The sequence below is a fragment of the Myxocyprinus asiaticus genome, chromosome 19, assembly GCF_019703515.2.
Source record: "Myxocyprinus asiaticus isolate MX2 ecotype Aquarium Trade chromosome 19, UBuf_Myxa_2, whole genome shotgun sequence".
Lineage (NCBI taxonomy): Eukaryota > Metazoa > Chordata > Actinopteri > Cypriniformes > Catostomidae > Myxocyprinus > Myxocyprinus asiaticus.
The window spans coordinates 21,993,396-22,019,950 of NC_059362.1; the positions used below are offsets into that span (position 1 = coordinate 21,993,396).

General features: G+C 37.7%; 1 protein-coding gene across 2 annotated transcripts in view; it reads right to left on the reverse strand.

Annotated features, from left to right (window-relative positions):
* LOC127409824 (disheveled-associated activator of morphogenesis 1-like) overlaps positions 1 to 26,555 on the reverse strand; it is a 94,737-nt gene that overhangs the window by 58,761 nt on the left and 9,421 nt on the right. For both annotated transcript variants that reach the window (XM_051644669.1, XM_051644668.1), the window contains exons 2-3: positions 12,001 to 12,277; positions 2,155 to 2,244 (exon numbers count right to left, since the gene is read on the reverse strand). In XM_051644669.1, the coding sequence (XP_051500629.1) occupies positions 2,155 to 2,244; positions 12,001 to 12,183 (273 nt within the window). In that variant the 5' untranslated portion in view covers positions 12,184 to 12,277. The remainder of the gene's footprint in view (positions 1 to 2,154; positions 2,245 to 12,000; positions 12,278 to 26,555) is intronic.

The window sequence follows — 26,555 nt, forward strand, 5'->3', positions numbered from 1 at the left end:
ACTTCGTTCTGAGGTGTCAGGTTTGTGTGTGGCTGAACTCTCGCACAGGTGTCCTATCGTGGTTTTTTTTCCCCAATTTGGAATGCCCAATTCCCAATGCGCTCTAAGTCCTCATGGTGGCATAGTGACTCGCCTCAATCCAGGTGGCGGAGGACGAATCTCAGTTGCCTCCGCGTCCGAGATGTCAATCCGTGCATCTTATCACGTGGCTTGTTGAGCGCTTTACCAGAGACATAGAGCGTGTGGAGACTTCACGCTATTCTCCGCGGCATCCACGCACAACTCACCAGGTGCCCCAACGAGAGTGAGAACCACATTATAGTGACCACGAGGAGGTTACCCCATGTGACTCTACCCTCCCTTGCAACTGGGCCAATTTGGTTGCTTAGGAGACCTGGCTGGAGTAACTCAGCATGCCCTGGATTTGAACTCGTGACTCCAGGGGTGGTAGTCAGCGGCAATACTCGCTGAGCTACCCAGGCCCCCCGTCCTGTCTCGTTTTGTTGCCCGATGCGTGCATCATGTGGTGTTTGCCTCGAGATGTACTCTCAGGCTTTGTCTAGTGTGAGAATGCATGGCATTGCTTTGTTAGCATTGATGTGCATTCTCTCATCTTATCTGTTGGATGGCATGAGTGCATGTTGCTTATTGTCTTGGCGATATGCGCTTGTGCCATTCGAGTGTCTGCGTTTTTGTGAGAGCACGTGGCTCTGTTTTGTTTCTGTTTTGCCTTGTGTCTCTCTGTCTTGCGTCATACCCTGCATGCTTGTTTGCTTATTATTAGTTCATTAGTCACACCTGCCCTGCTTGTTAACCTGTTTGATTTCTCTCCCTATTTTAGGATCCTGCCTCTGATTCGTAACAGTAGTAGATTACAGAAGAGAGTGTTCATTCACTGTGACATGCGGAGTGCCTGCAGACTATATATTTATACAATTACATCACAGCATTTTGCATGTGAATAATCGCATTAGGTCATATAACCAGCATCTTATCCAGAAGTGTGAAACTACCGACTTCATGTGAAAATAAAAGTCAGATTTAAAATAAGTTTAATGTGCGAAATTTAAGAAATTGGGACAGAAATATATTACTAGTGTTTAGTAAACTTTCTTTTATTATTATTATTATTATTATTATTATAGCAAGAGTGATGTTACAATGAATAGAAGTTTTCAATGTTTTCATTTATAATGTGATGCTCTGTTATGCAGCACTTTATTTTACATAAACAAGACCAATGTTGTGTTTTATATTATCTTTACTACTACACTTCATTAAAAAAAAATTTTGTTCAAAAGCAACTGTTCTATTTATATTTGTATGAAGTTTGGATTAATTTAAGACACATTTTGATTATGCAATTGAATTTAACTTTAAAACATGGAATTCAGAAAAAAGGAAAATGTGGAATTTGGGAAAATTTAATATAATTTAGAAAAATTAAATTAAACTGATATCATAGAGCTCTTAAAAAACTAGAAGCAATGTTTACTTAATTGAGAAACACTTGAAGGAAGCATGCAGTTCTTTTCAATTATTATTTACATTGAAATTTAAGGCTAAAGGAATGCGTTCAATAGCATATTACCTATTTTTTCTGTGGTATTGAAAATAGTGAAATTTTAATTGTATCGGTACCGGCTACTGAAATGTTTGTACTGAAACACTATCCATGACAGCTATAAATTCATAAACACTTTTGCTGGAAAACAATGGCATACGGTGCTAAACATTACAGATTTTTCATCATTTTTAACCCAATTTAATTGATGCTTCATAACCATGATAAATAATTCTTGAAATTTTAAACATGATCTCATGTACGCCGAGGACCTAATAATATCATCTACCCAGCTAGATAACATTTACCTGGTCACATATGTAAATAATAAGAATTCACAACAGCAATGTTCAGTACATTACAAATGTTTAAGTTTTCAGTGGATAACAACACTGACCCTGGGCCATCAGGCAGTCCGTATTACTTAGCCCTGAGTCATAAATGACAATGGACAGATGAATGGGAACGTTTAATAGATTAGTAGTTTTTGGAGTGAATATCAGGGGCTTTATTACAGAATCCTGATTCTTTAAGATGGATAAGTGATTAAATTAAGCACTTTGATATATGTGATGTTGGAGAGTTCTAACCTTCTTCTTACTGCAGTATATCTGCCATTTCTTTTCTGCTGGTAAGGCAAACATGGCCTCTCTGTGTTTCTCTGTGAGGTCCAGCTCATCCTGAAAGGAGAGAGAAACAGAAAGACAAAGAAAGGTTAGATATTTTTAAGAGACTGGCATACAGCATAAAAACTGTAAATCTCTCGAGACAGGGTCAATATCCACCCATAAACCAATGATAACATGTGGAAACCACTTTACCCACAAATATTTCCTCCCATCCTCTAGCAGTGAGGACATAAAGGAAATCCAGAAAGAAAATTGGCAGAGAGAGCACAAGCATTCTGTGATAGAACACAGAGGTGTGATTTAACTAAACATTTGTGCCACTTTTGCACGCGGTTGCAGCACAAAACCTGTCCATCTCACTTACCACTTGCTATCCAGCTTAACCAAGTGCTAAAATAGCCTGAGGTAGCTCTTTGCCATGAGTATTTGAATTAACTCATTGTCATAGTTTTCAGTGCAAACTCCTTTCTGTGTAAATTAGTCTTATAGATTGCACCTTATTCACAACATTCAGCACTATTTGTCTGTCACAGTTAATGCTAATTGCGCTATTACCGCCCATGGAAAGCAGCGGTGAACTAAAATGTATTTATTTTTTAAAAGAGATGTTTGTGTACATTTTCTATTGACTATGGCAGCAGAATTAATCAAATTATGATCAAATGATAGAAAAGGGCAAGATTGGAAACTGTGCCCCGCAAATTACATTTTGCATTTTATGGCATGTTTGTGCCATTACCTGAATTGCATAAATCCTTTAGCGAATTGGGTGCTAAAATGACACAGACAGTGCATGCAAATAAATGACACAATCAACTGAAATGTTAATTGCTGGTTTTATAAACAATATAAATATATGTGCGCATGTGTTTGCAAGCACACAAAAACTGACACCCAGCATTGGCTATGACAATTAAAGTCCTACAAATAAATCACTTGTAATTTCCTTTTGTGATGTACTGGAAATAGCACCAAACCACAACAATCACTGTGTTGTGGTTGGCCCTCAACAGCGGGTGTAAGTATCCACCAAAACAGCCCTGTTGCTTTTGTTTACTTGCTTTCGACTTGGGAGTCCCATGTGAACCAACGTTTCCACTCCACACACACACACACACACACACACACACACACACACACACACTTGGTGAAGAGAAATCTATTCATTAAAATGTGCAACCAAAAACATTCTTTAACAATCTTTTGTGACATAAGGGTGTTGTCACACTAATTGTCCCATCACAAAGCAGTACTATATGCTATCTCAAGGGACAGAACACAGCAAGATTTTCCCATAGCTTCCCAAAAGGATCAAGACAACACATTGTTGATGTGTACAGAAAGCCAACACTGTTGATTTGTACAGAAGTCCAGAGGCTTTAGCCAAATAGCTCTAAACACTGCTTCAAGTGTATAATTCTGAAATTATGTAAATGTAAATTAAGAATTTAGTACCTACACTGTTCAATTAAGCCAACAGCCCACTTACCTCTTGCTCCACAGAATTTTAGCCACAATGTGTCCTCACTAGGCATGACATGACAAGTTTTGGACCCACTTTATATGAGGTGTCTTTGATTACTATGTACTTAAGCATTTGATACAATGTATTTATTATGTACAAACAGTGGCAAGAAAAAGTATGTGAACCCTTTGGAATTACCTGCTTTTATGTATAAATTTGTATTCAAATCTGGTTTGATCGAAGTTACAATACTGAAGAAACACAATCTATTTTAACTAATAACACACAAATCACTGCATTGTACTTGTACATACTGAATTAATCATTCAAACATTCACAGTGTAGGTTGGAAAAGTATGTGAACCCCTAGGCTAATTACGTCAACAAAAGCTAATTAGAGTCAGGAGTTGGCAAACCTGTCATCCAATTAATGAAACGAGATTGGAGGAGTAGGTCACAGCTCCTTTAATAAAAAGCACTCAAAAATTTTGAGTTTGTTATTTACAAGAAGCATCTGCTTACGTGGACCATGCCTCGCTAAAAAGAAATCTCAGAAGACCTATGATCAAGAATTGTTGCTTTGCATAAATCTGAAAATGGTTACAAAGTTATCTTGAAGAGCTTAGATATGTCCACAGTTAGACAAACTACGCATAAATGGAGAAGATATAGAACTGTAGCTTCTCTCCCTAGAAGTGGCCGTCCAGCCAAGATGACTAAAAGGCACACCACAGAATGCCCAATGAGGTCAAAAAGAACCCTAGAGTGACAGCTCAAGACTTGAAGAAATCATTGGAACTGGTTAACATCTCTGTTCATGAGTCTACTAAGTGCAAAACATTAAACAGGCATGATGTCCATGGCAGGACACCACGACGCTGCTTTCCAACTAAAATATTGCTGCATGCCTGAATTTTGCTAAAAACCACCTTGACTCTCCACAATGCTACTGGGAAAATGTTTTATGGACTGATGAAATAAAGATCATTGAATTGTTTGGGAAGAACATGCAGCACTATGTATGGCATAAAAAAGGGCACAGCATACCAACATGAAAATATCATCCCATCGGTAAAGTACAGTGGAGACAGCTTCGTGATTTGAGACTGCTTTGCTGCTTCAGGGCCTGGACCGCTTGCCATCATTGAGGGAAAAAGGAATTCTAAGTTTATCAAGATATCGAGGTGGCTGTGCATCAGCTGAACCTCAGTAGAAGTTGGGTGATGCAGCAGGACAATGACCCTAAACATTGAAGTAATCCACTACAGAATAGCTTAAAAAAAAGAAAATCCATCTTTTGGAGTGGCCTAGTCAGAGCCCAGATATTAACCCAATAGAGATGCTGTGGAATGACCTCAAGAGACCCGTAACACCAGACATCATAAGAATATGGCTGAGTTGAAGCAGTTCTGCAAGAAAGAATAATCCAAAATTCCTTGTGAACATTATGCAGGTCTAATCTGCAGCTCCCGGAAATGCTTGGTTGGAGTTACTGATTGGTTATTAACTTAAGCACATTGTGTTTGTCTATACTTGTGACTTTGATGAAGATGAGATCGCATTTTATGACCAATTAAATGCCAAAAAAAACCAAAAACAAAAACAGCTAATTCCAAAGTGTTCACTATAATTTTTCTTGCCACTGTATGTGTTGTTGCATTATACTTACATTTAAAGTACCTGTATTTAATTACATTTGTAGTTACACAGTTAACTTACCCCTAACCCTAAACATAACCCTAACCCAATCTTTACCCTAAACCCTACTCCTTAACATACCCATACCTCAACCTTAGTTGTGAATGTGAATCTTCTGAAAATTTTGTTAATAAGTACATTGTATTGATTTGTATGTATTTTAAGGTTAGTGCATACTAGTTACAGACACCTAATATAAAGTGGGACCCAAGAAGTGACAAGTAATTTGTCTGTCCACACTTAAAGTAAAAATGCTGCATGACACGACACAATAACAGCCAATCAGAACATATTTGATATTTAATGTAAAGTTAATGTATGTGGAGCAGAACTTTTGAAGCAATGAGATTTCACAGTGGGCATGGCTACCCAGCACAACAGCGAATGCCTTGTTGTGGCTAGTTCTGACAAATACTCAGATTTTCATGGAAGAAATAGCTTTCATCATTGCACACTTTGTCATACCACGTCTGGTTAGGAAAAATTAAGGGATTTCATTTATTTTTTTACCAACAGAACTGTACTAGCTAAATGCAGGATGGATGTTTTGAGTTTGACCTCCATGCACAGATTATAAAAGGCACAAAATTGACCTTCTCACCAGAACAAAAAACACTCTTTATTATACCGCTTCTTTAAAACACCTGCAAAACATGATGTTGGAAAAGGAAACTGACTCAACACTCAAAGCAGTCTGAATCTGAGACCTACATCTGAACTGGACCATGTTCAAGGAAAGAATCCAACATCATCCTGTTCATTTCACCAGCAGTACCAAATAAAGTGGCCTGTCAGCGCACATCTCTCGATGTAAATCCTGTATCTACCTAATGCTACAGACAGATCTGCCTGCCAAAACTGGTAATGTCTTCCTGTCTGGCAGCTCTTGGTGACAGTGATGTTCCTGGTGCTCCACAGGGATGTAGGAGAGGAAGAGCTGCTGTTCCTCTCATCCGGCCTGGTGTCTCTTCCATCTCTCCTCTTCCTGTGAATCCCCCAGTCTTTTGCGGAAATGAGCTGCACAGTCAGCAGAGGTCTAGACATCCCCAATACACATATGCATATAGTCTCTTATTACAGTAAAGGGCAGCCAGACTACAACCAGGATGTTCCATTCATGCAGAAACCACACCTTGCCTTATCTGAAGCCAACATGCCACATCAAGCCCCAGTCATCCATCTGAGAACAAACATTAAAGCCTGGGCACTGCACATCAATCTATCAATGCTCTCTCATGTTCTCATAATACCACACAAATCCTTTCGTCACTCATAATGAGGTAAATCTCCATTGTAGAAACTTTCAAATAAAGATAATTTTGAGAGGGTAAAGGATGACCCAAAGAAGGTGACATGCAAACTGACCTCAAACATGGCTTATTATTTGAAACATAAGTAGCCTAACATTAGCCACTTAGCATGGCCGCTCGCTCTAATGTTAAATAACCTTGATAAATATGCGCTATTAGGCTTATGCAATTGTTCATGGGGAGTGGGGAAGCTAAATTAGCACCTCACGCACGTTTAACTTAATGTGCACTTCTCTCTATAAATTAACAAAATATTCAGACAGTCTCCTTGCTGGTTTTCCGACACATTCAGAATCATTACCGCTTTTGCCGGTGTCGCTGCGGCTCACTTTGTGCGTGCGCTTGTAAAATGTATATTTTAAAAGGCTCATTATTACGGTTTAGTATTTCTCTGTAATGTAGAACAGTGTTAGCAATGTTACATATAACATTCTTTCTCAGCACTGGAACTCAAACCATTTTCTGATGCCCCCCAAAAAATATATATTTAAGTAATTCAATTAATATCATAAACATCCGACAACAAGTTGGCTAATGGCTTAAACTAATGACTACTAGTCGACTAGGAAAATCTTTGGTCGGGGGCAGCCCTATTGAAAAGAGTTAACATGTTCATTAAAATAGGTAATTTATTGTGACTGAATACCAGTCTGGAACTGTAAACTATAATAGTTTATTGAATCCATATACACAGTACAGTGGGGTTCAAACGTATGTGACCACACTGAACATCTGGGATTCAAAATCCAATTTAAACCTGGAAATAAACAATGTTTTAGGATTTTGGAAAATGTAAAAAAAAAAGGAACCTTATGACATAAAATGAATAAATAATACTCAAGATGCTGCACTATTTCTCAGTAACTTATGAAATAAGCATATCAGTGACACTGACCATGTCAACTCCTTTGTACAAAAGAGTAGATTTCCTTGCTTCCATTGAAGCACACAAGATGCAGTTTGGAACATTCTCAAATCATGTTGGGATAAAACTGATCATCAGGTTTTGTAAAAACTTGGGAGTCCATTCCAGGTCAAATTTAAAATAAAGTAATTTTTTTTTAATTCAACATCTTGCTCAAAATATTATGCTGATAATATAATTTGTAACAAAAGTGTTGTATTGAATTAGAAAAATGCTAAATACTGTAGACTAGTTTTTACTAGTGGTCTCAAACCACTGGACCTCACTGTATAGCATTATCTTTGTGTTCATGGCTTATACAGAAGCTAATTTTTCTGCCATAAGGGATTTTAATGCAATATGTTCGGATCAGACTCTAGCAATGTTTAAATGTCATTACTGGTGGAAATCCTAATACAAAAGATCTAATCTAATGCCATGAAAAAAAAATATGCCATGGCTAAAATCACATGAAAACTCCCCTTGTAACAACCACCAACTCGGAAGCTGTTATGAACCCAGATGCGGGGAGTTTATTTCACTAAACACAGGAGAAACAGGTAAGTAGTGAGAGCAGGGTATTCAGGTAAGGTATAAAGTCTTAGATCACATTCGTCGGTTAAACATAGAACAATGGCAGTGGGCACAGATCCATAAATCGTTAATTCCAACGAGGCACTTGCCAAAAACTTAAGGCGAGTTCCTTCCATAAACTGGGGAGCAGGTCTGTGTATCAAGACATGAAGTGCATACAGTGTTCTCAAAGACACGTTTCCAGCACATACAGAGCGGGGTGATAGATAACAGGTATGTTTCACTCAGGTAAGGGTAACTCAGGTTTCACATTGATCACTAATCTTGCACATCCAGAGCAGTTCATCAATAAACAGGTGGGGTTAATACAGGTGAGTCGGTATGCCATACACTTGGAATATTCAAAGTCACTTATCTTGCAAATCCTGAACAGGTCATTGATAAACAGGTTGGTGATACACAGAGAAGCAGTTTGCCACTGTGTCAGAGCAAAAGGTGAGTCCAAGGTACCTACAACAAGGCTAGACGCTGACTGAGAGTGATGTTTAAGTGCATGTCCAAACAAGGTGATGATCAGCTGCAGGTGTGCATGATTCAAACTCAGGCGAGTGAGAACGGGTGACAGATGGTGAGGGAGAGGGAGTCTGGTGGATACGTGACACCCCTCATGTACTGTATCTCATTATTTTCATCTAAGGTTGAACAGACTTTTTGTTCAGAGTGTATTTTTATTATTCTAATGCCCTCAATGAACTGAATATGATAAATTCATTACAGGACTATGCCAAGCTCAGGGATGGAGCTACATTTGCATGATAAACAAATGACAAATAAATATTTTGTATGTTGGCTACAGTATTTCAAGTAGTTAGCTAGGCATCCTTAACTAAAATCTAATGTTACTTCTTGCGTACAAGTGTGTAGCTGTGAATAAGCAGGCAGGTTGCCAGTTACGCATCACTGTCTTACAAATTTGCAGATAACTTGCCAGAACGGCACACGCTGAGAGCATGAAATCTTTTTGTAAGGGTTGTGAAAAGAGAGAGGCTGATCTTACTTTGTGTTGTTCGTCAATTCAAGCCCAAGTACAGGGAAAGAGAGGTTAAGAGAGGGTCACACCAAAAACAAGCAATTAGCCTGCAGAGCAGTCCAAGACATAAGGCCACTCAAAGGAACCCATTGATGTGCAAAGTGGAAGCTGGCAGAGATGGAGATGGAGACAGACATAGAGAGAGAGTCCTATTCAAGCTAGGATTAAAGACGGCATCTTTTGATATGTCAACTACTGTTATTTAATTACACTAAATTAGTGTGCCAAGAAGGAGGGGCTGAGTATGTGGATAAATTATAATCCACATTCAGTACATAATGCTTAATTTCTTCATTAATTAGCTAGTCTGAACATAACATGTAAAATATCACTGTCTATTCATACCAGGTTTAAAACACAGAAATGCTTCACTTAGTCGTGACTGCAAAAATACCAACAAATTGTCAAATGTAGATTTCATTGGTTGTTTCCTTAGTTGAAACTGAAATCTGGTATTAACCCTCAGGGGTCGACGGATGCGCCGGCGCGTCCTGCTAGATTTTTTCCTCATAACAGCGAAAACAACTTAAAATACTCAATTTCTGGGCATACAGATAAGTGTAAGACAACATTTGAGACTATAAGGGGTCTACTTTTATTTGTGTACACTCACAATAACAACTAAACCTTGTGTTTTTGTAAAATAAAGAAAATAAACAGGGCGCGCTTTCAGCCGTCTCTGTCTCTGCGAGCATCTTTCTGAAACACGTCACAAAAATGAACTGAAACTCAGCAAATACTTATCAGACAAACATGAAACATATGTCTAAAGAAAGCTTAAAATGTCTACTTTTAAATAAAACAATTCAAATTTAAAACAAATATTCTTCTGCAATGTGATCTGTATGAAACTAAAGAGATGTACAGTTTCTCCTGGCTCAGCTAATTATCGCTAATGTGATTCCACCCACACGCAGAGAGCACTATTCATACGGTAATGTGCTGAGACGATCTATGCAAATGGTAAACGCCCCCAACAATGCCTTAAAAAGCATCAAGTTAATTCACTTTCCTGCGCGTTTGGAAGATGGCACGCTACACAGGTGATAAAGAGTTCACATTTTCCTCAGAAGAAGAGCGGGACTCCGACGATGAGCGTTCGCATTTTGAAGAGCGACTTGATCCAGCCGAGGATACAATTTCGGATGAGTAAGTCATTTAGTTTAACTTACATATTAGTTGACATGCTATTTTATATAAACATGTACATATTTTACTAGTTGGACTATTTCCAGATTTGCCAGCTAGGATTCAGAGTATTGAAATTTGAAATATGTCCTAATAGGCAAGTTTTAGTTACATTTAAATGTTGTTTCGGCTAAAGCAGGTATTTAAATTGTATGCTGTATGATATAAATATGATATGTAATATGATATAAAAATAATATGAATGTTTAGATTATATTTTAACTAGTGTTTTTGCTGCCCCACTTTCATCAACGAAGCTTGTGCTTGCAAATATCTGTTCGGGTGTAAATGTGTAAAATGTGCTGTAAATATGCCCATATTAGAAAATCAGCATATTAGAATGATTTCTGAAGGATCATGTGACACTGAAGACTGCAGTAATGATGCTGAAAATTCAGCTTTGATCACAGGAATAAATTGCATTTTCTAATATATTCAAATAGAAAACAGTTATTTAAAATTATAAAAATATTCACAATATCACTTTTTGCTGTATTTTGGATCAAATAAATGCAGCCTTGGTGAGCAGAAGAGACTTCTTTTAAAAACATTTAAAAATCTTACAGATCTAAAAACTTTTAAACGGTAGTGTAGGTCTGAAGTTTTTAAGTCTTTATGTAAAGAAAATGTATAGTCAGATTACTTCTTTTAACTTAAACTTGATTTTGTGAATAAGCTACAAACAATACATTCAATTATTAAGTCTCCTCACATTCATTCTCTCTCAGGGGAGGGGTCTTTGTCTCCTCAGGTGTGAATCACATCAATATTCATGATCATCCATTCACATAAACACAGCAGTGATTCAGTGTCAGTGATAAAATTATTTTTCTGCCTAAGTAAAGAGCATTTTAATTACCACAGAACCACAGCAAGTCTTAACTATCACCAAAAAGCAGAATGAGACATTTTTGTCTGCAAGCTCTTTTCATGTGGAGTTCCAAGTGGCGCTTGACGCTGGCGCTGACACTGATGCCCTGACGTGAATCATGAACGCGTCTTTACGATTGCTGTAACAAAGTGGATAGCCACAGTCTGCCGGCTAATTAATATTGTGGCGGATGAGAGTTTAAGAGATTTAATTATCATTGCAATGAACATGCAACCTATGTGGGGACTAGACTTCGGAAAATGTTTAATGTTACTTGAACTGGTGCTATTTTAGTGCATTTCTATCTTTATACTGTGGAAGGCTTTATTTGGAAAATGTAAATAAAGCATTATATTGTTACATATTGTTTTGTTTTCTTTCCTAAGAAGGTAATAAATATATTTTGACAGGAAAATAATTTTATTTAGAGTCAAATTTCAGCACTTTCAAAATCTGTGATTAATCGCGATTAACTACGAACAATTATGCGATTAATAGCTATTACAAATTTTAATCGACTGAGAGCACTAATTATATTATATTATATTATATTATATTATATTATATTATATATACACACACACAGTCAATGGACATAAAAGTGGACTTAGATGTCTTGTTGGTCCACTTAAATTAGGGTGTTCTGGGAAGCGCATGAGCAGAAGAGTGCCACTGAACAACCCAACAAATAACTGCAAATCAGCCACACAGATCAGAGATTTTTAAAGTCTGCAGTATGATACACACCACCAGCTCTGAGAACATGGCATCCAGCTCGTCATAGCTGGGGATGGGCAGTGTGGGCTCCATGGTCTGCAGGGCGAAGTCTTCTCGAAGACGGTATGTGATCTCTGGATGGTCACTGCTCTGGAAGCAGCAGAAGAAGAAGGATGTGCCACTCCCTCCACCCCCGCGTTTCCGTGGTGCCATGGCTGCTTCGGACTGGGGGCTCAAGGGTGAGGGTTGATGGGAATGAGGGAGTGGTGGTCCTCCCCCAGATGAGAGCTACAGTTGGGTCACAGCCCTGAGAGAAGACAGAAAGAGAAATTTTTAGTCAGTTTGTGTGACAAAGACTTTCACCCTTAAGAACAGTACAGGAAAGACACAGCAAAAATAATTTTCTTAATCCGTCTTTTTGTACTGTTCCAGTAAAAATATCTAAACATCATTAAAATGAGATATTTGTGAAGCTAAATTTCATAAGATATTAACACTTTTTTCAGAGAATATTTCTTGAATTAAGTTTATTTTTCTTAATACCCCATTGGCAATTAGTTTTTGCCCCCCTTTTAAAGCATTAACCTCACAAAAATTTGTTAGAATTGTACTTAAAACCCGATAAAATTAATTAGCCAAAACACATTTTTTCTTCTCAAGCAAATGTATCTTTTTTAAGGACGTTTAGATATTTTTAACAGAAAACAAGACAAAAATACCAATAAAGAAAGGATTTTTAGCAGTGCATCCCAAGTTGTTCTTCTCTCTTTTCTACACATGATCTAAAAGTTTAGTCTATAAACTAAGAATCAAGATGTTAACCCAAAAAGCTTAGTCAGCACCACAAGCAGTGACGTTAAGTGCATGTACTCATCAGATCAGCTCATTCCATCAAACCACATCACAGGAGTGACTATACACCACAATGCATCACTCCCCACACAGTATTACAGAGCCTACACAAATTAACGCAGCTTGCATCAATGTGTGCAGGGCCACGTCTATATTTAGGAAAACAGAAAGCAATACTGGGTTCCACTGACCACAAACAAAAATAAAAACCTCTTCGTAAGACCCAAACTTGCCAAATAAGATGATCAGAACGTTTAACTGGCAGGCTAAATTACTAATGCCATTCATTAATAAACACAATAATCCAAGGCCAAACCCTCATGTTTGACATGCTTTCTAAGTTCAATATGAACAGTTGCTGTAAGATCATTATGTGCATTATTGGATACACTATGTAGTAACATCTACCACTCAAGCCCAACAGCAGAAGGTGCATCAGCTGTCTTTATGGCTTTGCATTTGGGTGTGGAGCCACAAACACATGGTTTAATGAATACTGTATCATTGTCATGACTTTGAATCGGTGAAAGCAGCACAATTTTTCACAGGGGACTGCTTTAACAAGAGATTTATACAAGCGTGCAGGTGTATGCACACACCTGTGAGGCATTTCAGGGACAAAGTGAGGAACCGTTTGCCCTTTGGGTTAAGGACGATGATTGTAATCACAAATGGCTGCCCTGGAGTCACTGACAAACATACAGTGGGAAAACGTCGACAGAGTACTTCCAGATAGGAATCTGACAGAAGGAGATTAAGGATCATTCTAGGAAAGAGTAAGGAATTAGGAACATTGAGGAAAAAATAAAGATAATGGAGTATAATAAGAGAAACGGTTTTCAAAACCACATATAGTGGCCCAAAAAATATTTGGACACTTAAACCACAGTGAAAAATGTGTGAATATCTTTTCATTATGTAACGAAATATCAAAACAAATGGCTTTTTATTTTTTTTTATTTTTATGAAATATAACGCAAACACACTTTTGGGCAAAACATAAAAAAAAGAAAAAAAAATGTAGGTTTCAAATACAATATATAAATTATTTTCTTCAAAATTAAAGGAATGTTCTATGTTCAATATAAGTTAATCAAAAACTTTTGTGACATAATATTAGGGGTGGGTAAAAATATAGATTTTCAGATCACAATCTATATTTGAACATTCTCGATATCAATTCTCAAATCCCAAGATCGATCTTTTACTCTATGCGCAACACTCTGCTACAATGAGAGGAAATCACTCGCATTTGCAACCAAATTTTGTGCTATGCGACTAAAATGTATATTGGCAACTCGCAGGAAAATTTTTAGATTTCACTTACCAGTGATTGTGTAGCATAGTGGTGTAGTATTCAGCAGCAAGAACCTTTCACTGCATTTTGAGAGTAAAAGTTGTTACATATAATGTGTGTCCAAAGACGAGATCCACGTAACCCATCTGTCTTTTAATACCCTTTCTGTTCTTTACAGACAGTAGTTGATTAAAAACAACAAAAAAGAAACATTTAATTCTAATAACATGTGGGACAGATGAGATGTTTGAGTCTCTCTCGTTAACATGCACTCATTTACAGATGCTCTTTACAGAAATGTGGGCTTTCTGAAAGAGACAGTACCGTTTTTTCTATAAATCAAATCAATCAATACAAATACCTGTAAATTGTACAAATCATATTAACTGACTGAATACATGGATTTGTTAATTTTAAAAAAAGCTCAAATGTGACCAAAATTATGAAAAACTAATAAAATATAATTAGTAAAATGTATATATTTTCGTAATGTACCTAGTTAGAAGGTCCCCTGTATAATTCACAGAATTAGCTGGGAGAGAATATACAGGTGCATCTCAATAAATTAGAATGTCGTGGAAAAGTTCATTTATTTCAGTAATTCAGCTCAAATTGTGAAACTCGTGTATTAAATAAATTCAATGCACACAGACTGAAGTAGTTTAAGTCTTTGGTTCTTTTAATTGTGATGATTTTGGCTCACATTTAACAAAAACCCACCAATTCACTATCTCAAAAAATTAGAATACATCATAAGACCAATAAAAAAAAACATTTTTGTGAATTGTTGGCCTTCTGGAAAGTATGTTCATTTACTGTATATGTACTCAATACTTGGTAGGGGCTCCTTTTGCTTTAATTACTGCCTCAATTCGGCGTGGCATGGAGGTGATCAGTTTGTGGCACTGCTGAGGTGGTATGGAAGCCCAGGTTTCTTTGACAGTGGCCTTCAGCTCATCTGCATTTTTTGGTCTCTTGTTTCTCATTTTCCTCTTGACAATACCCCATAGATTCTCTATGGGGTTCAGGTCTGGTGAGTTTGCTGGCCAGTCAAGCACACCAACACCATGGTCATTTAACCAACTTTTGGTGCTTTTGGCAGTGTGGGCAGGTGCCAAATCCTGCTGGAAAATGAAATCAGCATCTTTAAAAAGCTGGTCAGCAGAAGGAAGCATGAAGTGCTCCAAAATTTCTTGGTAAACGGGTGCAGTGACTTTGGTTTTCAAAAAACACAATGGACCAACACCAGCAGATCTTCAAGCAACTTGGGCTATGAGCTTCTCCACCCTTCCTCCAGACTCTAGGACCTTGGTTTCCAAATGAAATACAAAACTTACTCTCATCTGAAAAGAGGACTTTGGAACACTTGGCAACAGTCTAGTTCTTCTTCTCCTTAGCCCAGGTAAGACGCCTCTGACGTTGTCTGTGGTTCAGGAGTGGCTTAACAAGAGGAATACGACAACTGTAGCCAAATTCCTTGACATGTCTGTGTGTGGTGGCTCTTGATGCCTTGACCCCAGCCTCAGTCCATTCCTTGTGGAGTTCACCCAAATTCTTGAATCGATTTTGCTTGACAATCATAAGGCTCCGGTTCTCTTGGTTGGTTGTGCATCTTTGTCTTCCACACTTTTTCCTTCCATTCAACTTTCTGTTAACATGCTTGGATACAGCACTCTGTGAACAGCCAGCTTCTTTGGCAATGAATGTTTGTGGCTTACCCTCCTTGTGAAGGGTGTCAATGATTGTCTTCTGGACAACTGTCAGATCAGCAGTCTTCCCCATGATTGTGTAGCCTAGTGAACCAAACTGAGAGACCATTTTGAAGGCTCAGGAAACCTTTGCAAGTGTTTTGAGTTGATTAGCTGATTGGCATGTCACCATATTCTAATTTTTTGAGATAGTGAATTGGTGGGTTTTTGTTAAATGTGAGCCAAAATCATCACAATTAAAAGAACCAAAGACTTAAACTACTTCAGTCTCTGTGCATTGAATTTATTTAATACACGAGTTTCACAATTTGAGTTGAATTACTGAAATAAATGAACTTTTCCACGACATTCTAATTTATTGAGATGCACCTGTATTTTATATGTAAGCAAAATATATAAGACATTATAATTGAAATATACCCATATGAATCAATATCGAATCATGTTGAATTGCAATCAGAATCAAATCGAGAGCTTGTGAATAGGAATTTAATCAAATTGGAAAGTCTCTAACAATACCCAGACCTATTAGTTACCACAGAAAATAAATTTGACTAATAAAAAAAAATCGTGGTTACAGCAAGGCACTTACAATGGAAGTGAATGGGGCAAGTCCATAAATGTTAAAATACACAGTTTAAAAATGTTAGCCACACGATGTAAACATTATATGTGTATACATGATTTGAGTGTGAAACATTATACGTAAACATTATACGTGTTAACATGATTCGAGTATTAAAAACTCTGTTCTACATCTACTGGAGGTACGTCTTCATGACAATGAAGTAATAATGCATACTACTTTACACAGACAAGATTAGTTAGTGATTTGATTACACTAAAGTCATGTTAAAGGTGCTGTAAGTGATTTTATCATGGAAATGTATGCAAAAAATTCCTGAAAGATAATCACAGAAATAAGTGTCATGAGATATCTTACCGGTCTCTGTGACCGCTTTAGACTTTGTAAACAGCAAAAAAACATTGTCTGCGGACCGCTGTCTCTGACGCTTTCTGCCTGTCAATCATTTTGCACGTTCTCATAGCGATGCAGCGAATTATTGAGGCTTAATGCAATATTCTGATTTATAATTTGTCAGTTGAGGGTGCTATTTTACTACTGTTGTGTTTGACAACCATGGGGACATACTTTGTTTCGGTTTCAACGGTATCGGTGCAGTGTTTGGAAAGAGGGGGCGTGGCTAAATCAATGGCTTAGTCTCGTATAAGTTAGAATGGCTAAAATCACTTACAGTACCTTTAACACATTTAATTGCCATGTCTTTTGGCTATACTTTTGAAAAAGTGTGTATTTTAACATTTATGGACTGGCCCCATTCACTTCCATTGTAAGTGCCTCACTGTAACTGCAGTTTTTGCTTCTTTTTTTATAGATGAGGCATGATTTGAAATTATTTCCTGTGGTAATCAACATTATGCCACAAATGCTGACAATTGAGCTTACATTCAAAAGAACCCAGAGTATTCCTTTAAGACGAAAAACATTTGGACACTTTCTGATTGTCAAACATGCCCACAGTTAATGTGACAAACCTGTGGTTACTCTGCTAGGACACCCGTTTGAACGTGAGGGGAACTGAATTCAAACATCCACTAAAAATGACCTGGAGACCACAGCAAAAAAGGTTCTGAGAAAAGGTCTAGCATTATTAATTTAAAGAAGCCACTTGGTTTGATATTTTGTTATCTAATGCATTGAAATTCATACATTTTCAAGTATGAATTTAACATAATTTAACGTGAGAGTACAATACCGAACTGATGCGTTAGTGTGCGCGATGGTGAGAGGAACCGAACGGTGGGGAAAAAAATTATGTTCAGTGAAAAGTCAAAAGATGATTGCAATGTATGTCATTGTAACTATATCAGATATTATTAATAAAACACAGGAACTCATTGCGTGGGCATTTTTTGCCACCATATTTAGAATTTCGGGGTTATTTTTGTCAATTTCGGTGGCATTTTTGCTCCAAGTCCCCACTAATTTCCGACATTATTGGCATTTTATCTTTCTAAACACGATATCCCCACATATGTCAATTTACATTGTGTTAATGTTTGACACAGTTAAAACATTGCCTACCTTAAAAACAAGTGAAGTTTGATCAGTGGTTAAACATGTTCAGACGGTTCCCTCATACCTGAATGAACGTCTCCTTTCCATAATAAAATGAAATATGCAGAAAATCACTGTATTACAGTTCTTGTATAGTGACAGGGCAGAAAATCTTGGAGAACCTAGAGAAGAGAGGACACCGGCAGCAGTTTATGAGAGCTGCTGTGCCCTGCAGGCTTCCGTCGTGCCGCACACAACACGTTTTAGTTTAGAAACAGATTTAGCGCTTATAAATGTATTCTTCCCAAAAATTCAGAAATATTATGTATGTTTTTGTACTTTGTAATTGTGGTGAAAAATAATTGTAGCAAAGTTGAATACTTCATTTTTAATCAACTCAATTAAAAGTACTATTATTTATGTATACTTAAAGTTGAAAAATTTACTCAAGTACTATAACGAGATTAGTTGTAATTCATTACTTTCCATCTCTGGTAATTTCTCTCAAAGTTTTCCCTTGAGTGGGCGAGTCTGGCACAGTTACCCATAGACCGGCTGTTGGTCACCAATATAAATCGACACAGCTGGAGTACAGCTGAACACAACGCCCATTCAGCCAGCCTGTTGCCACAGTGGAATTCCCAGCTGCCCCTCCCTGGAACTAGAGTTGGTTCAATCCTGACTGCAACTTTAATCTCAAGTACAAAAGGTTTTGTAAGATTCATTTGTCTATTTAAGAAAACCTTAACAATGCAGAGGAGGGTAAGCACTCAAGGCTTTCCTAAAATAATCCACGAATCATGTGTTGAGCCGTTATTCATCTGGCCCAGCAGTCAACGTCTGGATGCATTTACTGATATCCTGCATACCAACAGGAGTGATCTGGTTTGGTCAACTCTGAGATCATTCCTCACTCTACGATCATTCCTTCCCCTCTATGGTTTGATATAAAAATATATGCCCTGTGGGAGAGACCTATGGCTCTGGACTACAGCAAGACTGCTTGACCCTGCTGTGAGGAAATTCTATGCTGCTGTTTTCACACCAAAAATCACCCTACTGAGGAGAGGGATAACTGCGCTGCTCGCTTACATTCTCTGGCTAACCTCTAGCTGACTCCAAACTGATAACATTCAACAGCATTAGAGCAGAAGGTTAGCATCAAAACAGTTTGAAAGAAGAAACTCACGAGTAATCAGTTTCTCAGCTAAGAGGAATGTTGTTGAGACACGCTAGGGAGTTTCTTCAACTGCAGACACTTTTATGTCCCAGCGGATTATTGTTATTAAAACTAACAGATTTCATATATATATATATATATATATATATATATACGCACACACACACACACACACACACACACACACACACAGTACTGTGCAAAAGTTTTAGGCACTTGTGAAAAATGTTGCATAGTGAGGATGTCTTCAAAAATAATTAAATTAAAAGTTTTCATTTATCACTCAATGTCATACAAAGTCTAGTAAACCTAAAAAAGATAAATCAATATTTGGTGTGACCACCTTTGCATTTAAAACATCACCAATTCTCCTAGGTACACTTGGACACAGTTTTTCTTGGTTGTTGGCAGATAGCATGTTCCAGGCTTCTTGGAGAATTCGACACAGTTCTTCTATCTATTTGGTCTCAATTGCTTCTGTCTCTATATGTAATCTCAGACAGACACAATGTTCAGTGGGGGGGCTTTGTGGGGGCCATGACTATTCTAATCATTTCTATTTGCAAAAGAAATGTTTGGGAGTCTAACATTTATATTTCCTATTGACACACTAAAGCTGAAGATATAAATAACCATCTTAAGACAAATGCTTTTGTGAAACATCTTATGTGCCTAAGACTTTTGCACAGTACTGTGTATATATATATACATTTGCAATTTCAAATCAAGCTACAATTCTATGTAAAATGTGTGAAAACATTATTTGATTGTGTGTATTTTTGATACTTAGAACACTAGCTATAAAATTAGCTTTAGAAAGGCAAAGAAGTCTGCCATTTTCCGAAAATGTTTAAAATGTAATTCCACTTCCGACACTATGTGCTATCAAATACAACACATAATTTGTGGTGGAAATCTTAATCATGTTTCAGAAAAAGAACATACAGTAATTCTCCTGTGATGCACGTGTATACAGGGTGGCCCCCCCAAAAAAATGGGGCCACTATGTTTGATTGTTCATATTTAAAAAATGCATAAAGGTGTTTGCACAATTTTTGGAAACAACCAAAGGACTTCACTGTGATGTCATAGTGAGCAACAGCATGCTACAAATAAATACATAAGTAAATCATTTAGCTAAGTTATCAATAACAGCAAACTTAGGTGATTCACTTTCGCCATGTGGACCTGTTTTTTTCAGGCCAAACTATTTACTCATTTATTTATTTGTAGTAAGTTGATGCTCACAATGGTGTCACAGAGACATCATCTTGTTGTTTACAAAAAGTCATAGAAATAAGCCAAAAATCGTGAAAACGCCTTTATGCATTTTTAAGATATGAGCCCTGTTTTTGTTTTTTGTTTTTTTTTAGCCATCCTGTACACTGCTGGACATTGTTAGTAAACAGGGGCGTTCCTGAGCTTGTAAGAAATAAGGGGCTTAGCCCCCAGAAAACACCCCTCATTCCCAAATTAAATGTGAAATATGTTAAAATGTGTTCTAGTGTATATTACACCAATACATTCAACATTGTGGATTTCTGCATTTTGCATGTTTGAAAAATCTAAAACACAATTATGATTCCAAGTACTCTCATTGCCTGTATAAAGCCAAACACACACTTAATGACTCACACTCTTTTGTTTTCGGCTGTGGTGATGCGCACACTACACAACTGAGTGTTTTTAACTACATGACCGGTTATTAAGATGTGTTTTGGGTGATCCGATCACAAGTAGACCTGGTCGTATCTTTTGACCACTTGTATTTGAAATTTAGAGGGGCGAGTCTCTGATTTCATGATGGCATACATCAGTCATTACATCAGTGTATTACTGCATGCTTATAAAGCACAAAAAGTAAAAGAAGAAAAACCTGAGCACCGTTTCTCTTAATTATACTTTAAATATAAGCACAAACATGACATTTAGAGCATAATTATTAAAGCAGAGTAATTAGTGAAATACCTGTATTAACTGTCAGATATTTCTCATCTGTATTACTGCATGCTGATCAGGCATACTGAAGAAGATCCGTTAAGTTCTTGTGGATGTAAATGTATTCACTTTTTATAATTCTCTGATCAGATGGTTATTTCCTCTTAAATCCATACGAAAACTAAAATGGATCAAACGGGAAAGGTGGGAAAGGGCTTAAGTACAGGGTGGATTTTGTACTTTTGTGTCAGCTATGGTCATTCCAGTTTGTCTCCACCTTTTTGCAATGTCTGGGCAAGCAGAAGTCTGTGCTGTGGTTTATTTCGAAGTGGTGATTGGAGAGCTGCATTGCAAGTGTCCCTAACCAAAGGAGGCTAGTTATGGCTGGACTGCATAAAAGATGAAATGAAAAAGCATTCAATGAACACATACAAATGACTTCCATTCTCACTTTAAAGGGAAAGAACAACTGTTACAAAGTTTGATATTCTAAACTGTCATCAGGCCAAAGCACAAACCAAAAATGCTGTTAGACCGATGCATATACTGTAAATCTACAGCATTACAAGTAATTTATATCTTTATATAATTTCATCAAAAAAAACCAAAATTGGTGGAGTCACGTGATGCCATGTGAGGTTCGAACGGGTGAACGGCGAGCTCTGCGCACTTTGCTAGTTTTAACACTATTAATGATATAAACCAGTGAGATTTGATACACTCTATTCCATAACTGTTCTAGGAGGACAATATGTCAAAGAATTCAAAATCCTCAGGCACTGGAGACATTAAAAGACACTTACATGCTCAAGCTGACGCCCCCGAGAAGGCCCTGAGCCAGGGAGTTGATTTGGTTGGAGAAATTAGGGAAATTTGGTGAGAGATGTTGAACATGTCTGCAATGCTGACGAAGGTCTTTGCTGACTTGGAGGATCTTGCTGTAATACATCGATCGTTCACTGCCATGAAGACTAAATTCTCTGAGGTGGTTACAAGAGTGAGGGATGTCAAGAAACCGATCGATTATCTGGAGTCATCGGAGAGGGAATTATCTGCTAAGCCGCTAGCGACCAAGGTGGATTTGAAGAGTGTCTGGAAGAAGTTGGAGGACATGGAGAACAGTAGCCTACGGAATAACGTACGAATCATCGGAATTCCTGAGGCTGAAGAGGGTCAGGATATGGTGAAGTTCCTGGACAGGCTCTTTCCAAATCTGCTTGACAGACCATAAGCTGGAAATCGAGCGAGCTCACAGGGTTCCGGCTCAGCGATCCATTGAGGGAGACAGGCCCTGATCTATTCTGGCCAAATTTCTGAGATCATCTGATAAAGATCTTTTGATATGCAAGGCGAGGAGTAAAGGAAAGCTTTCTTGGAAGAACCACAGCATTTTCTTGTTCCCAGTCTTTGCGAATTCGACAAGAGAGAAACGTGATAGATTCTAGGAATGCAAGAAACACTTACATCAACGGAAGGTCGCTTTTGCACTGATATTCCTGGCCAAATTGAGAACAGATGCTAAGGATGGTAATTTGTTGCACTCATATAGCAGCCGAGTGGGCCGGCTCATGTTCGTTTCACTGTTCGAGGAAACTGAGCTCCTATTTTTTTCTTTTTGTGCTGGTTCCGCCTAGCGGCTAGAGTTTGTTTTGTGGAGTAACACATCTTTGGGATAGTTTTGTGGATGAAGCTACATGCTCCGTGTGTTTATTCTGCCTATTGGCTGGAGTTTGCTTTATAGATTATCTTTTGTTGTGTAATTCTGTCTCACAAAATTTGTATAGAAACACCGGACTTGAGCAATCCGATGGCAAAGTTGTCGCGGGGGCTCTCGTAGGCGTACATGGACTGTTTGAGTTTAAAAGGATGGACACCAGTTTGCACTGTCGTGCGTGTGGTTAATGCACACGTTTTTCATGTTTCTGTTTATTTGGTTCTGGGGGAAGTTCGGGGTTTTACTGTTGCACTAATGTTGGAATGTGGTCTTTATTATTTTGTTTTTGACACACAATCTATTTTTTCCTCATATTTCAAAATGTCAAATGTTAATATGAGTGGATTCTCTCTCTCCACGTGGAATGTGAATGGGTTGGGGCACCCCCATAAAAAGAAGGAAGGTTATTTCTCTTCTTAAGCGTAAGAAATATGATATAGTGTTTCTTCAAGAAATGCATCTTTCCCCGCAAGAAGCTGAAAAATTTGGGAAGATATGGGGTGGACAAGGTTTCTTTAGTGCTGGCTCAAGTAAGAGCAGGGGAGTCATTACACTGATAAGTAAGCATCTACAATTCAAATGTCTCAAACAGATTAAAGATAAATTAGGAAGAGTCATTATTGTTTTAGCAGAAATTCAGGGGCAAAGTCTTATTTTGGCACCTAACATTGATGATCAGGGCTTTTTTAAAGATCTTGAAGGGATGTTGCAAGCCGCTGACACCCCTCATGATATAATATTGGGAGGAGACTTTAATCTTTTGATGGACTCGGTCCTTGATCATATTGAAGCAAAAGTGTGCAAGCCCCCTAGAGAAACACTGATGCTTCACAAGATGTGTAAAAATCTTGATCTAACAGATACTGTATTTTGAGACTTTTGAACCCATCTGGTAGGGACTATACCTTTTTTCATCAGTCCATAAGATTTACTCTTGAATAGATTTTTTTTTATATCTAAGTCCCTCATTTCATCTGTTGTTGATTGTTCAATTGGAAACATTTCAGTCTCAGATCATGCCCTGGTGTGTTTAGAGGTGTTGCCACATATGGAGAAAAGGAAATCATATAGTTGGCGCTTTAATGTAATGTATCCCTTTTGCAAAATCCTTAATTCCAACGAATGTTAAAGGCTGAAATCAATGTTTAAATGGAGACCAACTGGTCCTCAGCATCCTCTGTGGGCGTGGCTTGGGAGGCACTTAAGGTGGTTCTTAGGGGCCAGATCACACAGTATGCCTCATTCACCAAAAAATCCAAAACACGAGAACTCGTGGAGTTGGAAGGGAATATTAAAAATGCTGAGGCAGAGCTGAAACTCCGAATGTCGTCTGATGGCCTCAGAGAATTGACCCGAGTGAAATACAGATATAATACTATTTTGTTGCGGAAGGTGTAGTTTTGGCTATTCAGGGCAAGACAGTCATACTTTGAGTTGGGGGACAAGGCAGGAAAACATCTGGCTAGATAAATAAAACAGAGAGAGTCTTTTTCTACCATTCCCTCAGTGAAATCTGCTGGTGGTGAAATATTTACCTCAACCATTGATATTAATAATGCTTTTAAAGAATTCTATCTTGATCTCAATAGTTCCACATCTTCGTCTACTGATGAGGATATTAGAAACTTTGTGGAACCATTAGAACTTCCTAAACTGACGGCTGAGCAAAAAAAATTCTCTTGATTCTGCGATAACCTTGGAAGAGCTTGGTGAGGTAATTAAGGCCTTGCCTACAGGCAAGGCTCCGGGGCCAGATGGCTTTGCCGCTGAGTTTTTTAGATCTTATGCTACAGAATTGGCTCCACTTTTGCTAGAAGTTTATACGGAATCATTAAAGAATTGAAAGCTTCTGCCAACCATGATGCAAGCCCGGATCAGTTTGATTCTTAAAAAGGACAAAGATCCAAGCGAGTGTAAGAGTTACCGTCCAATTTCCCTGATCCAGCTAGAAATTAAAATATTGTCAAATTTTGGCTAACCGATTAAGTAAAGTTATGACATCTTTTACACATATAGATCAGGTGGGGTTTATTCGGGGCCGTAGCACTTCTGATAACATTAGGCGTTTCATTAATATCATGTGGTCAGTGGCGAATGATCAGACTCCGGTCGCTGCCATCTCAATTGATGCAGAAATGCATTTGATATGGTAGAATGGGATTATCTTTTTAAGATTTTGGAAATGTACGGGTTCGGGAATACTTTTATTGGGTGGATTAAGTTACTTTATAGACACCCGGTAGCGGCGGTACAAACAAATGGATTAATCTCAGATTATTTTACTCTGGACAGGGGCACCCGGCAGGGTTGCCCTCTTTCCAAATTATTGTTCTGTCTTGCCCTGGAACCATTAGCAGCCATGATAAGAAAGGAGGATGATTTTCCAGGGGTGGTGGCGGGAGGTGTGGCACATATGCTTTTGCTTTATGCAGATGATATTTCATTATTCATCTCCGACCCTACTAGATCTATGCATTGCCTCCACAGAATTATTAATTCCTTTTCTAAATTCTCAGGATACAGAGTAAATTGGTCTAAATCTGAAGCTTTGGCTCTGACAGCGTACTGCCCAGTAACGGCTTTTCAGCCGGGCGCCTTCCAGTGGAAATTTGTATGATTACGTTAGAGTTAATTTTGACCCTTTAATAAAAACAAATTGGACACGTAACAACATTAGATAAAGTAACAACATTGGATAATTTTAATTTCAACATATTACTAATTTTTTTAAATGAAAAGTTTCATACGTTAATATTAGTTAATGCATGATGCACTAATAATGTTACAACTGTTAATAAGACTGGTTTAATAAATGTTGTAAAAATATATTGTTCATTTTTAGTTCATGATACCAAATGCATTAACTATTGTTAACAGAATGGAACTTTTTTGTAAAGTGTAACCAATATTATTATTCATTTTACATCATGACTTTTCATAATTTAAAATGTATCAAAATCCTTATTCTTTGTTTCATATCATTCACATACAGTACCACTGTTGAAAAGGACAGCTTTCAAAATGAAAGTGTCCAGAGGCATTGTGACTTGTTGACATACAATATAATCTCTCCTTTGTACCCATTCAGCTGACACAACAAACAGAGTTGGACATGTGACCTGACCGCTTTGCATAAAGTAAAAAACAAACCCCCGCTGCACCATGTGACAGCCACCAGGCCAGTGCTTAATCTTTTACAGACAAATTATGATTAAGCAATAAGTAATTATTGCCTATGCAAACAACTAAAACAGCGTCAGAGGCTCTGTACAGTGTGTGCCTGCAGCATTACAATACAAATGCAGTGGTGTAATACTGTAAAGTACTTCCTTGTTATTTCCATAAAGGTGCAAGATGTTCTTAGCTGGATGACATAAGCTTTCTCGCACAAACACACAGGTCAAATGCTTATTCAGACACATTGGAGAGTTTCTCAAACATATATATCAGTAAAATCAAAAATAGTCTGCTGACTCGTACTGTTCCATGTACCGACAACTCTTAAAAACAACAGAACTCAAATGGTAATATGGTAAATAGAGTATCTTGGCAAAGAGTATCTATGGCAAATAGAGTACTTTGGGACTATATTCTTCAAACATTTACCCTGTTGTTAAAATCTAAAACAAAATGGAAAAGAATGTTTTGTCTACATCACAAATAAACAACCAGAAAAACTATGAGCCAGTCCAAAGAAGACAAACAGGAAAAAGGAGAAGGTGATACGGTGACGAAAAAACATTTCATAACAGATATCTTACAAAAAAGTACCACAGTGGTACCACTGTAGAGTGAGTATACACCATCTGTACTGA